This window comes from Notamacropus eugenii, chromosome 6 (genome assembly GCF_028372415.1).
Source record: "Notamacropus eugenii isolate mMacEug1 chromosome 6, mMacEug1.pri_v2, whole genome shotgun sequence".
Classification (NCBI taxonomy): Eukaryota; Metazoa; Chordata; class Mammalia; order Diprotodontia; family Macropodidae; genus Notamacropus; species Notamacropus eugenii.
The window spans coordinates 387689403-387702861 of NC_092877.1; the positions used below are offsets into that span (position 1 = coordinate 387689403).

Sequence of the window (13459 nt, forward strand, 5' to 3'; positions counted from 1 at the left end):
AGTGTCTTTGCCCTGACTGCCTTTTATCCAATGATGCCTCTCTTTTGTGTGTCTGGTGATCTGTGTGCTGTCTTCCCTCCTAAAATGCACACTCCCTAAGGACAGAGCCCATCTCCACTTTCCCTTGTACCCAATAATTACCACAGTGCCTTGTGTGGAGGAAGAGCTTCATAAATTCATGTGGCCTGAATAACTAGAGAAGATTCAGGGAAGCCATGAGAGCAGTCCCCAAAGCATCTGAAATCCTATGCGGAAGAGGGATTAAATCTGCTGTGCTTGGTTCCAGAGCCAAGAGAAGCCCACGGCAGCCAGGAGCAGCCATGGTGGGCAGGGGCAGGGGAGAGGGAGTCAAATTATGGATGGAAACCTAAGACAAACTTCCTCACAATCACAGCTAGCCAAAAAGGGATGGGCTGCCTCGAGACGCAGAGGCTGCCCACTGCCCACTGTCAAGTAGACTTTTTTAGGGATGGACTCTGAGATCTCTTCCAAGTCAGAAATTCTGTGATTTTCTGGAATTACACAGGGGCAAACTGCAGCTCCTCAATATTAGCACAGATTCGGCTCCAATGGAGGTAATCCCCTGCTCCTGGAGCCGGTCCAGGAAGGGCAGGGCAGTGGGTCACTTGTCAGGGAGTCCTAAAGACTGGAAGCTTGGGGCAGAGGATGGAGGAGATGTGGTCAACACCAAGAGTCTGTGATGCCATTGGGCAGCAGAGAGCAGTCAAGGCTCAGCCCCTGGAAGGGCCCTCCTGAGGCTCCTATGGCTCAGATGGAAACATGGCTAGAAGCCAGCACAGAGAGTTCAGCAAGATCTCCCAACACTACACTCTCCTTGTGCCATTGCTGGCACAATTCCTTCCCTTACACGAGGCAGGGTCTGGCAGCCACCTGCCCCAGGAAGTGCCTCTGGCCTCAGCAGGTCAAAGGTCACTGATTGGCGCTGGGCATCAAGTTATTGTGATCTCTTCCCGAGAAGACTCTCAGCAGTTTGAAAAGCAAGTGAAGCTGAGCGGGCCCCGCCAAGCCGAGACTCACCTGAAAGATCCAGTTCTTCAGTGGAGGCCAGACTAGTCAGACTCCAATTCTCACTGCGAGCAGCCAACACAAACTTATGAGCATTGATTAGCTGATTGCCAACCTTGATCTTCAGGTCACTGGTCAAGGAAAAGAGTCACATGAGTTGAGAGTACAAGACAATCCCCCTAGACAATGGCTGTCTGTCTACTGAGCTTAATGATAAATATGTCTGAAACAGAAAACTGTGAGGCTAACAAATCTAGATTGTACATCTCATGAAAATTCTCTTTAAAAATTTTACTGGGGACCATTCATTGCTTCAGTCCAACTTCATGCCCGACCCAGGCCACAGAAGATGTGCCACTTTCAAAATGTCTTTTACAAAGATGCCCATAACGGTCAAATTCATATTAATCCTTGAGATGAAGTGACATCCTCCCCAAATAGCTTCATACAGAATGAGATGAATGATCCCTGGTAAGAAGTTAGGGTGAGCATGTCAGGGACCCTGAGCCAAGTCTAAGAGGACTTTTAGGATGCAGTCATCCAGGTACCCTGAGTCAGGGACATTTAATCTGCTGGGGCAGGCTTTCATCTAAGTCTGGGACTAGAGGAAGTCCGTGAGCAAAGGCAGTGCCACTTAGGGCATGGAGGACTGGAGACCAAGACTTGAGTCAGGTCCTGGCTCCTCTTGTGCTCTCTGATTCCTGCCGTAAGTCTACAGACAACAAACCTCGAGGTGCAAAGCTAAGTTACAAATGATCTACCATTTGCACCCACACAGAGGGAGTTTCAACCAATGAAATCACAGGTCCAGAACAAAAAAATAAAAAATCAAGGAAGGTAGCTTGCCAAAAATACACAAGTGGATAAAAGTATAGAGCATTCCTGCTCCTGCAGGCCTAGGAAGCCCTTCCCCCCACTTCTGTTCCTTGAGGTGCCCACTTGTAGCCAGAGGAAGCCCTATCTCAGGAGCTACCCCCAGAACCTCTTTGGTGGGACAGGCACAGAGAGAGGCAGGAGTTAAGGAGGGCCACAGGGGGCGGGGTCTGCCACAACATGGACAGGGCACAGCCTGGGGATTCCTTCCTTCTATTGCGTGCTCTCTCCCAGACCTCGGCTCACTATCCCAAAGGGAGCAGCTCAAGAACTCTGCTGTACAAAGCACACCCTGTTCTTCTCACATAAACCCAATGTGGATCCAAAGGCACAGCAGGGCTCCATCCAACCCTGGTCCACAAATTCACAAGTATTGTTTTCTAGATACCTTTTACAAGCAAGGCACCCAAGAAACCAGGCCAGAAGAGGATACTAAACCCTCCCAAATGACAGAAACTACTGTTCGGTGTGACAGGATGTGAATGGATCGAGTTTTCGAATCAGAGTTCCTGAAGACTCCCCAAACAGCGAAGACTGTCTGAGTTACATCTTATCATCAACTTTCATGAAAATGAGAAGCCCTTGAATCCCATAATTCAGACACGTTCTTACTGTCATGTTTTCAATCTGGCTGGAACAAATCTTCATTTTGCCATTTTTATACCAACATAAATTGATCAAAGAATTGTTTTTACAAAATCCCTCCAACTCAATCAAAGCCACAATCAGAGGAATATCATGTCAGAAAAATTTCTGCCTTTACTAGTTCATAACTGCCGAGATCAGAAAATAGCAAAGATGAATTTTTTAAAAATTCAGAATTGGCTCATGTTACTGATGACTGGCTTAATACTATAAACTGAGATGGAAGATTTAGTTTACTATCTGAAGAAGAAATGTGAAAACTTTGAAAGATATAAAAGATAAGGAAAATAATTTTTTCCTTTTTAAAATCCAGATGCTGGGATGGCTTTAATGCTTTGTTTTGTTTATATTAAGGACTTATTGTGTAGTTATCCAAATGAACATTTTAGTAGAAAAGAAATAACTTAGAAGGATATAATTTTAGAACTGGAAGTAGGGTAAGAATTGGGCTAAAAATAATTTCATCCAATGTCTTCATTTTAAAAATAATGAAAATGAGCTCCAGAGAGGGAAGTGCTTGAGAGTCCAGGGTTTCTGACACGAGTCGCTGACCTTTGTTTTCAGAGGGATTCCTCAGCGTCTCAATCGCAGAAACCCATCCCATTTCAAGCTCCTGCCTGATCTCATAGGGTCAATCCCTAGACTTGAGAGGGAGTTTGATACCCTAAAGGGAGAACGAAGATGACAAACTTGCCCTCTGATTATTCCCCAAGTGGCCTTGGGAGCCACAGGTTCAATTTCTGGCTCCAACTCTAACCCATTTTTGGACATAACTAATGTAGAAGTGATGCTTCTTGGCTGTGCACATTTGCTACGACTGTTTGGTTTCCCATATCTTTTTCTTAATGAGCCGGGGCAGGTGGGAGGGAGAACTAGATCTCTGTTCACTGAAAAAAATTAATTTAGTTTATGTTTTTTACATGTAATGAAGAGGAATGGGGGTTGGGGGTGGGGAAGAAGGCCATTTTAAGTGTAGGAAAGGTGTGGGGCAAGGTCCAAGGGCCAGGCTTCCAGGTTGTAGAGGTGCCTGCACAGAGTCAGGAAAGCCCTGACAGTACAGTGATGGCAAGGCTCCAAGACTCCAGGCTCCAACTGGCCAGATGCTGGTTGGGCCGGGCTGGGGCTCTGTCCAACAGCCAAGTGCTGAAGGAGGCCTCAGGCCTGCTTGAGGAGGAGAGGAGCAAGGGCATCCCCTAGTCTGGCTTGCTCCAACCAGCTCAGTCACCTCTTCCACTGCCCCAGGACCTTCCACCCCCTTCCTAAAGCCACCTTCAGCCTTGATCTTTCTCCTGCATTCACTCAACAACCAATCCTGCCAGTGGGGGTGGGGAAGTTAGGACAGCAGCAGAGGCTCCGCTTACAGCTGATGGCACAGTGCCCAGGGATGGCCTGAATTCAAATCCAACCTTGGACACTTACTTTATGTGTGACCCTGGGCAAATCCACTGAACCTCTGTCTGCCTCAGTTTCCTCACATGTTGACTGAGACAATAACAGCAACTACCTGGCAGGGTTGCTATGAGAACCAAAGGAGAGCCTAAGTATAAAGTGATGAGCCCAGGGTCTGGTATGTAGCAGGTACCATAGAAAAGCTTGTTCCTTCCCCTTCCCCCTTGATGACTGTGAAATGCTTGGTCTCCAATCTCTAGCTTCCTCAAAGAGAAGCCTTGTCTTTGGGTGCATCCTCTGCCACATCGGGCACCATTGCCAATGGTCCCTCCTCTTCCTCCATCCAAAGAGACCAGTCCTTGGTGCTGACAGCTCAGCCCCAAGGCTCCTCTGTCCCCCCAACTTGGCTTTGTCTCCCTCTCCATCTGGAGTCACCCTGATGCCCTCCCCGATCTTCTGGTCCCCTGCCCCATCCCCCAACACCTCTGCCCCTCCTCACCAACTGCTGAACAAAGCTCAGTCTGACACCTGGAGCAGCTGGACACAAGACACACTCATGTTATCGAGTCCCAACCAGTCCCTCATTTCTCTCAAACCAATTCTCTATCTCTCTCTCCAGTGTCAGGGTGAGGGTTCCAACCCTGCTCTCCCTTCTCAAGCCTCCCACACTGCCTCCCTCTCTGCTGAGGCCACTAGTCACGAGCTGGCTCTGCTCCCACTGGCTTTACCTAGGACCCTGAGGCTCTAACAAAGAGGGGGCCAAGGTGGCCTTGATCCCAGCCCTTGGGGTGCTCCAACAGACAGCTGCCTCCATTGTGGCCTCTCTCCAGATCTACTGATTCCTTCCCTACTGCCTTCAAACACACCCACTATCCCCTCCCCACCCCTCTGCACATCATCTCCCATCTCTGTTACCTTTCTGGAAAGGAGCAAACTCTCTGAAAAAGCCGCCTGAACCTGCTGCCTTCATCCCCTCTCCTGTCACTCACTCCGCTAACCTAACGCTCTGCCAGCTGGCTTCTGATCTCGTCCTAACCTGAAGCTGCCTGCCCCATGGCTGAGGCACAGCCCCACCCTCACCTCCCTCAGCTTTGTGGGCTCCCACACACTGACTCAGGAGGAGCTTGGGGGCTACTTCTCGGGCCAACTGCTGGCCAGGTCAAGACACCCTCATCTCATCATGGTGAAGGTAATAGCTAGTCACAATAGTTTGCATGTGAAAATTCCTTTAGGGTCAGTTCATGTGGTCCTCACAACTACCCTGGGAGGTAGATGTCATGATCTCCATTCTACAGATAAGAAAACTGAGACTCAGTGATCTGCCCAGAGTCATGCAGCTGGTAAGTGTCTAAAGGAGGACTTAACTCAGGTCTTCCTGACTACAGGCCCAGTGCTCTAGGCACTGCACCATTAGATGTCTAAGGCTAGCAGCAATTCGGGCATATCAGCATGTGGAAATGGGAGAGCCCAGAGTGGTCAGACTTCTCGCTAAGAACATGAAGACTGTCCTCCTATATCTGTCTGGAGGGAATATGATACCCATATAGTGAAAAATCCCAGTGTTTGTTCAGCGCCAGAAGAAGCTCAGAAGCTCAGAGTTGCTCACCTGGACACATGTGGAGTGAGCTCTCTCTTCTGAAGACATGGTAGCAGCCACTGTCTTTTACATAACTGAAGTTTCCATACTGGGAAATATTTAAGGTTAGTGAAAACCCAGATGGGTGCAGCCAGGTGGCGCCAGAGGACCCAGAGAGCCAGGAAGCCAGAAGAGCCAAATTCAAAGCCAGCTTCAGACACTAAACCTCTGCCTGCCTCAGTTTCTTCATATGTAAAATGGGAGAATAACAGCACCTATCTCCTAGGGCTGTTCTGAAGGCAATCTTTATCAAGCCCTCTGCACAATGCTGGCACACAGCAGGCACTGCCAGGAAGGGGGAACGGCCCATGCCAATGCTCGGAGGGTCTTGCTCTGCACAAAAATGGAGCCAGAAGCCCACAGCACACAGAGCATGGGTTAATCCAGGTATGTTCTGGCCCAAACCCAGAGATCCTACCTCCCAAGCATCCAGAAAGAAGGTTCAAGTGAGTGTGCGACTGATGTACACCATGCAGTGTCTGGACAGAAAAAGGAAGCAGATGCATCTAGGGAATAAACCACAAGCCTGGCACACGTCAGTCAGGCACTCGGTCAGGCATTAAACATGTTTTAAGGACCTACTGTGTGCAGCACTGGGGACACAAAGAGAGGCAAAAGAGAGTCCCTGCCCCCAAGGAGCTATCGAGCTCATGGGGGAGACAAAAAAAAACCAGACAGATGTGAACAGACAAAATCTGTACAGGAAAAAGCCAGAAATTAAGAGAGGGAAGCTCCTGGAATTAAGGAAAGGCTGGCAAAGGCTTCCTGTAGAAGGTGGAACCCGGGGCATTCAAGAGATGGAGATGAAGAGTGAGAGCAATCCAGGCATGGGGGACAGCCCCAGAAAATGGCTGGGGCGGGGAGGGGAGATGGGGAAGGGAATGGAAGCTGAGCTGATTACTCAGACATCCAGTCCAGCTCCACCTGCTTGGGACTGCCCATCCCAGCCTTGATTTGATTTCCATCTAAATAGATCAAAATTCTTGACAAAGTACCTTGTGCTCTTCTGGTGGAAAAGATGGGAGATCTGGACGGCACAATAAATAGAAGAGCCAGATGAAATTGGGAATGACTAAATGGAGAGACTCTGGAAGGAGGTCTTCAGCGAAGGGCCCCAGGGATCTGTGTCCAGCCCAGTGCTGTCTTACCTTTTTCTCTCTTTTTATCAGAGATTTGGATAAAGGCATCCAGGGCCTGCTTATTACAAGTGTCCACCCATCTTCCTAAGACTGTCTGCTGGCATCCTTTGGGCACTGGTCTACCATAAACTAGGAGGACTGGATTAATGACATTTAGGGCCTGTGGGACTTGGGCACCTGCCTGACCCATTTTCTCTGCCTCACCCAAGACACAGAATCAGTTAGCTGCCAAGTCCAGCTGATTCTCCCTGGGATAGCTCATAAATCCAGCTCCTCTAGCAATGGGACTATGAAAATCCTACTTCTTCTGCATTCCAGTCTTCTAATCGGACTTCCTTTCGCTGGGCCATCCCCTGGAGTCAACTCTCCACTCCAGGGACCAAGGACAGCACCATGACCTCGCCATGTCTCTGGTGCTATTGAGGAGCCCAATCTCGCCACTTAACGGCCCTCCTCGTGAGGCTCTAATCTCTTTGCCCAGCCTCCTTTCACACAATCACACGACTCTCAGCCATTCTCCATTCTCCTGCTGGCCCCCATCTCCAAACCTCTACTGAGCCCCTCTCCCCATTTCAGAAAGGGCCTCTCCTCACTGCCACTGCTCCAACCTGCCCCTTTGGACAATTCCTCAGCAGACACCACCGCCTCCTCACTCTCTTTGGATGTTTTACAGCCTGTGACCCAAGTCTCTCCTGTGCCCTTTCTCATCCTCCTTGGGTCACAGTTATCTGACCTTCCTTCCTCCACGACCCTCACTCCCATGTTTACTTGTAATAATATAATAAAAGTTGACATTTATATAGCATCTGACATACACAATTTCATTTGAGACTCATGATAAACTGGTCAAGTAATGTGCTATTGTTACCCCATCTTACAGATGAGAAAACTGAGGCACAGTGACTGCTTGGAACCAGAAAGTTAGTGAGTATTTGAGGCAGGACCTGAACTCAGCTCTTCTGACTCCTCGTTCAGTGTTGTCCCACTGGGCCCCTAGTTGCCTCTACTGACCCTTGAGAGCAGATCTATGCTCAAAAACATAAAGCAAGCATCTACTAAGGAAGTAAGATAGCCTGCAGGCTGCTGGGGACACGATTACAGAATGCACCACTCCCTGCACTCAAGGCTCTTAAGCTCTCCTTGGGGGACACACCTGAGAAGCCACTCCAGAATGACTCTTGTAGGAGGAAGCCCTACATTGGGCCCTGAGACGCCTGTATCCTTCCGGTACAAAGGCACAGGCAGGAAGCAGCCAAAAACGTTGGAGGTGTGGGGGTTCTAAATGTCAAGCTGACAGAATCAAGGGGGAGGCAGTGAAGACTTCTGAACAGGGAAATACAATGTGCTGGGTCAGTACCCAATGAAATGCTTAACTGCTTTCTTGGGCAGCGGCCAGCGGGGGCCCACTCACCTGTACTGCTCCTGCTCATAGAGATCAGCCACAATTCTCAGCAAACGCGTGATAAAGCAGTCGCTGCTGCCTTCCTGGTGGGCCTGCGCAGCCAGGAGGCGACACCTCTTTTCGGTTTCAGCCAGCCTCTTCTGCAGCTTCACATATTCCTGCCGCAGAAGCGTCAGGTGCTTCTCCAACTTGGCTACCTCCTCTGAAATGGTCACCAAAGAGCACAGTGAGCAGGGGGCAGGAAGGAGGGCAGCTCACCACACACACAGACACGTCTACACACACTCCCACACATGCCCATGCCCATACACACTGACACCTGTGCAGGTGCACGTGCCTTCTTTTAAAATGTCCTTGTCCTCTAACACACCATTCGTCCACATTCAGGTTTGGCTGAGAATACCACTAAGAGAAAACCACTGCTAAGAGAAACCCAAGCAGGGGTCTGCTTCAAGGAAGCACAATGTATGTATGTATGAGTGTGTGCGTGTGTGCAGCACACGCACACACACATCAAGTAAAATCCAGTTCTTTCTATTAAGATTTTTATCATCTGGGCTGCTGTAGACACAGGGATGTCCAGAAATTAGCAAAAGTGAGACCTCTTTTTCCTGCACCCACCTAGAAAAATCCTCTCTCACAGCTTCACTTTATACAGTGACCCTCATTAAAATCCTCTACAAATGCCTCCACGTAATGTCTAGATGACTCCTCTTGGTCCCACATCCAGCTACAGAAGTCAACCTTCCAGGGAATGAATAATCCAGAATGAGGTTTGAACACCACTGAGCTCCCCTGTCCCAGAGATGAGAACATACTGCTCCTGAGTAACACGATTTTCTTCTATAGGCTTCAAGGGGGGAAAAAAGTGTGAGGGTGCTGGGCTTTAAAGGTCTCACAGAAGAACCTGTGTGTAAAACCTCCAGAGAGCTCCACAATTTCCTTTCATGGCCAGCACTGAGCAGGAACCTTGCTGACAATGAGAAATTCAAAATCAATGTGTCCCAGGTTCCTAAGCAGCTAGAATAGAAGGGTAACTATGGCAGGGTCCTCAGGTGCTGTGTCTTCCTGCTCCAGGCCCAGCGCTCTCCAGGTAGGAGGCCCTGCTCAGTTCACAAGCACATACTGCTCACACACATCTGCAAAAAGACCGCCCTGACCCACTGGCATCCCCATGGAAACCAACATATGCTTGGACACACAGGTGAGAAAGGGCAAAGATTCGGTGACAAACACACTGAAATGAGAATGAGAAAGACAAAGACTGAGGAAGGAGGGCAGATTTGTAGATGCCACAGAAGCCTCTCCAAGGGAGAAAAGGGAAGATGTGAATGCTGAGCAAGAACAGTGAGCACCAAAGAGGAAAAGCATAGGAAATGGCAAGACTAAGAGCTCCTGAGCTGTCTGGGGAGAATCAGAGGGCAAAGGTCAAGGAGAGGAAGGGCCGGGGCCAAGGCCAACACCACCAGCCCACCAGACACTGTGACAGAATAAAGTGGCCAACACTGACTCCAAAGACTTCAGAAAGAAGCCCCCTCAGGGAGACCCCAAGAGCCTAAAGAGGGAGCTGTATGGCTCCTGCCACAGGCTAGGCACTGGGCTCAGAGAGGGTAAGGAGAGCCCAGCCTCTCCAAGACAGAGGGAGTCACAGTCCCAGGCTCCATCAGCATCTATACCCTGCTGATACCACACTAAGAGGACTGAGTTTTAGAAAAGACAATGGTGAGAGGCCACCAGAGTGGTAAATGGTCATCTGAAAAGAAGGCTCAGGGGGACCTGAACAGCTGTCTTCAAGTCCCTGAGAGGTGACACCCTCACCCCCACTCCAACAGTGTCAAGAGCAATGGGGGGGAGGGGGAGAGAGTATCGTGGGAAGAGTCAGCAAAAACCTGCTAAAAATTCGAGCTGTCCAAAGTGGGGAGTGGGCTCAGTTTCTCACTGAAGCAAATACATAAGAACAAGGGCCATTCCCCAATAGATAAATGGTCAATGACCAAAGGCTTCTCTACAGCTCTCCTTGATCCTCATTCTTCTCCTACCTCTCTGACCACTGCACCTTCTCAAGGGGAGGAGGGAGAAAATGTAGCTTTGAAAATATCATCCCATTCCATTTGCAAACAAGACATGAAGAGGCAGCTCTCAGGGGAAGAAAGGCCAGCTGTCAACAACATGTAAACACGCTCCAGACCCCAGTAAGAAACGCAAACTAAAACAACTTCCCTTCCATCCCACTGGCAAAGATGGCGAAAAACTGACTGGGGGAGGTCACGCATGCTGAAGGCCAACTAGAGGAGCTGTCACCTGGCCCAGTCATTTGGGAAGCAGCTCAGAATCCTCCCACACAGCTAGACCTGTGCTCCCAAGAAATCCAACAGCACCTTTGGGTGTCCATGGATCAGGGAATGGCCCATGGATGGAATGAAATGACAAAAAGAACAGACTCAAGGAGTGTGGACAAACCGGCAGGCCCCCAGCACCAAGGGAAGAAAACACACTGACACAAGGAGTTCCAGAGTGCCAAGGAAAGTGGCCCCTCTTGCCTCCGGAGGAGGCACAGGAGTCTTTCTCCATCACCAAGAGGCCCTGGGATGCCTTCCTTCTCCATGAGAAAGGCCACGCGTCCCACTTCTCCCAGACTCCTGCACCTCCATCTGCCAAGGAGGACCTTCATCACTGCTCCTCTGTCCAGACTCAGGGCTCAGCAGCTGGCATCCCGCCAATCTCATACATGCACTCCATATGAATGTGATCCCCAATGCCCAGTGTCTAAGGTACAAACCCTGCTCCCACCCCCAGGTCTAACCACCTCCACCCTGCTGCCTGTGTCTACACCTGCTCCGTAACAAACAAACTTCCTTTTCGCTTACGCTCTCTCTTCCATCTTCCAGCTTCATTTTGCCAATGCCACACATCTCATCCTAGGCCTCCACTCCCCACTCCCTGGCCTTAACACGCTAGACGTTCATGAAACGCATCCTCCCATGCAAACGCACTGCCCAACCCGTTACCCAATGCACTCTCCACCTTCCCTCAATGAGCTCGGTACCTGCTTCTCCATCCTCCCTGTCTCCTGCCCTCACACTGAGAGACTTCAACATCTAAATGCCAGTATTTTAGTCTTGGGAATCCCTGGAGCCTACACCTACACTCCCAGGCAGCAAGGTGGCAAATAGAGAGTCAGACTTGGAGTCCCTGAGTCCTGAGTTCAAATCCAGATCCCTGGCAGTGCCTCTGCAGGTTTTCTCCACCCAATGTGCTCCCTCCTCACCTTGTGCCACCTCCTAAGAGAAGGCTTCCCTGAATCCTGGCTGTCAGAACCTCTGCCCTACAAAAACTCCACTCATTCTATGTGGACTTTTCTGTGTGCATGCTCCAGGAGAAAGCAGGGACCTTGAGTGGCAGCACAGTGCCTGGCGCACAGTAGATGGAGCTGAACGGAACACAGGGCCCTGGGGCGATGTCTTCCTCCTCTTTGTCCAGGTCCCCAGAGCCAAGGTCTTCATGCAGAGCCTTGGGAAGGAAATCTCTCCACTGCTTTGGGTTAAAGCTCCCTGCTCAGCTCCTTTGAATCTTTCCCAGCAGAGCTCTGAAGTCAAGAAGCACAGACAGTGCCTGCCCTTGGAAAGCTCACAATCTGAAGTTACTCACACGCTGCTCATGCTTCTCAGACCATTTCTCTCTCATCCAAGCTCCAAGGGATCCCCAACGATCGATCTAGCTGATGCACCACCAAGTTCTGAAGGTGCAAGGCCCTCCAGGCACCATCAAATGATTCAACTTGTGGGGTGACACCACATCCTTCTGTAGATTGCCCTGGGCCTTGGTGACATAACCAAAGCTGAATTCTCCTGAGGGGTGGTAAGGGTGAGAGGGTCTCCCAACAATGCCCAAAGAACCCTCTGGCTTTACTGTATTCCCAGAGCAAAGTACTTTCTCCTTCCTTCATTCAATCACATGCTTGAATACCCACACACTTGGTCACTAGTGGTATAAGAAGCAGTATACAGCGTGGAAAGGACACTTTTCTTTCTCAGACCAGAACACAGAACTCTGAAACCAGAGATCCTGGGTTGGAATCCTGGCTTTACTCAGTACTACGTAGGTGACTCTGAAAAAATTAATCTACCTGGTCCTCAGTTTCCTCATCTGTAAACTGAGGGAGCTGAACTCGGAGATGATTTCTGAGGACATTTCCAGGTCCAAAATGACAAGTTTATAACCCTACTATTTTGCCATCTTAACTGAGGCAGCCTGGCATGGTGGAGAGCATGAGGGTTCGAGGCTGGAGAGATGATGAGAATGACAGTTAACATTTACATAGTGCCTACTATGCACCAGGAATCAGGCTAAGTAAACACTTTATAAATCGCATTTCATTTGACCTTCACAACTTTGGGAAGAAGGTACTGTTATTACCCCATATGGCAGTTGAGGAAACTGAGGCAAACAGGTTAAGTGACTTGCCCAACGTGATACAATTAGTGTGAGGCCAGATCTGGACTCGGAGCTTCCTGACTGCAGGTACAGGGTGCATTTAGTCTAGTGCCTTCATTCGGTTCATTATTTCCTATTTATCCTGTCGCTGGCTTGTTTGCCTTCCTTCTGCCCAGTGTCGAGCATGGTCCCTGGTACATAGTAAGTGTTTAATAAATGCTTAATGACTCACTGGATAAGGTGGAAAGACACAGGCTAAGGAATAGATGGAGTGGGCTGAGGTCAGCTTGAAGGCTGCTAGGTCATGCAGCAGTTAGTCTACTGGACCTGGAGTCTGGAAGAGCCAAGTTCAAATTTGACCTCAGACAGCTGACAGCTGTGTGGCAGTGAGCAAGTCTTTCTGACCCAGTTTCCCCACATGTAAAATGAAGGTAATCATGGTCCCTACCCTCCCAGGTTGCTGTGAGAACAAAATGAGCTATTCAGACCATGTGCTGCAAACCGAGAGGGTGTGTCAGGGACTGACATTCACCATTTTTCTCAATGACCTCGATAAAGGGATGAGTGCTTGTGGATTGGCAGGTGACCTGACAGCTAAAATGTGGGATGGCATTTGGAGGCAGGAGCCTAGAAGAACTTGTTAGCTTAGAATGATGGGCGACATCCAAGCAAGAGTTCAAGAGATAAAGGCCATGTCAGAAGGCTGCCAGTTCAGGAAGGGGACAGCTCCAGGGAAAGCCACTGGGAGCTCTGTGTGCAGACAAGTGCCACAAGGGTAGCCTAGAAAGCTCTGACCTACAGACCCAAGATCCAGAACTGCCTCGGGCGGCCTCACCTCCCTGCACCTACTCCATGCCACACACTGGATTATGCCTCTGTGAGGATGTCTCCCCCCTTTGGAGGGAGGTGCTGGTG

At 49.7% G+C, this 13459-nt stretch overlaps 1 protein-coding gene across 1 annotated transcript in view; it reads right to left on the reverse strand.

Annotated features, from left to right (window-relative positions):
- Window positions 1-13459, reverse strand: part of ANKFY1 (ankyrin repeat and FYVE domain containing 1) — an 81127-nt gene that overhangs the window by 63878 nt on the left and 3790 nt on the right. The window contains exons 2-3 of the mRNA XM_072618934.1: window positions 8120-8312; window positions 1039-1157 (exon numbers count right to left, since the gene is read on the reverse strand). Of these exons, the coding sequence (XP_072475035.1) occupies window positions 1039-1157; window positions 8120-8312 (312 nt within the window). The remainder of the gene's footprint in view (window positions 1-1038; window positions 1158-8119; window positions 8313-13459) is intronic.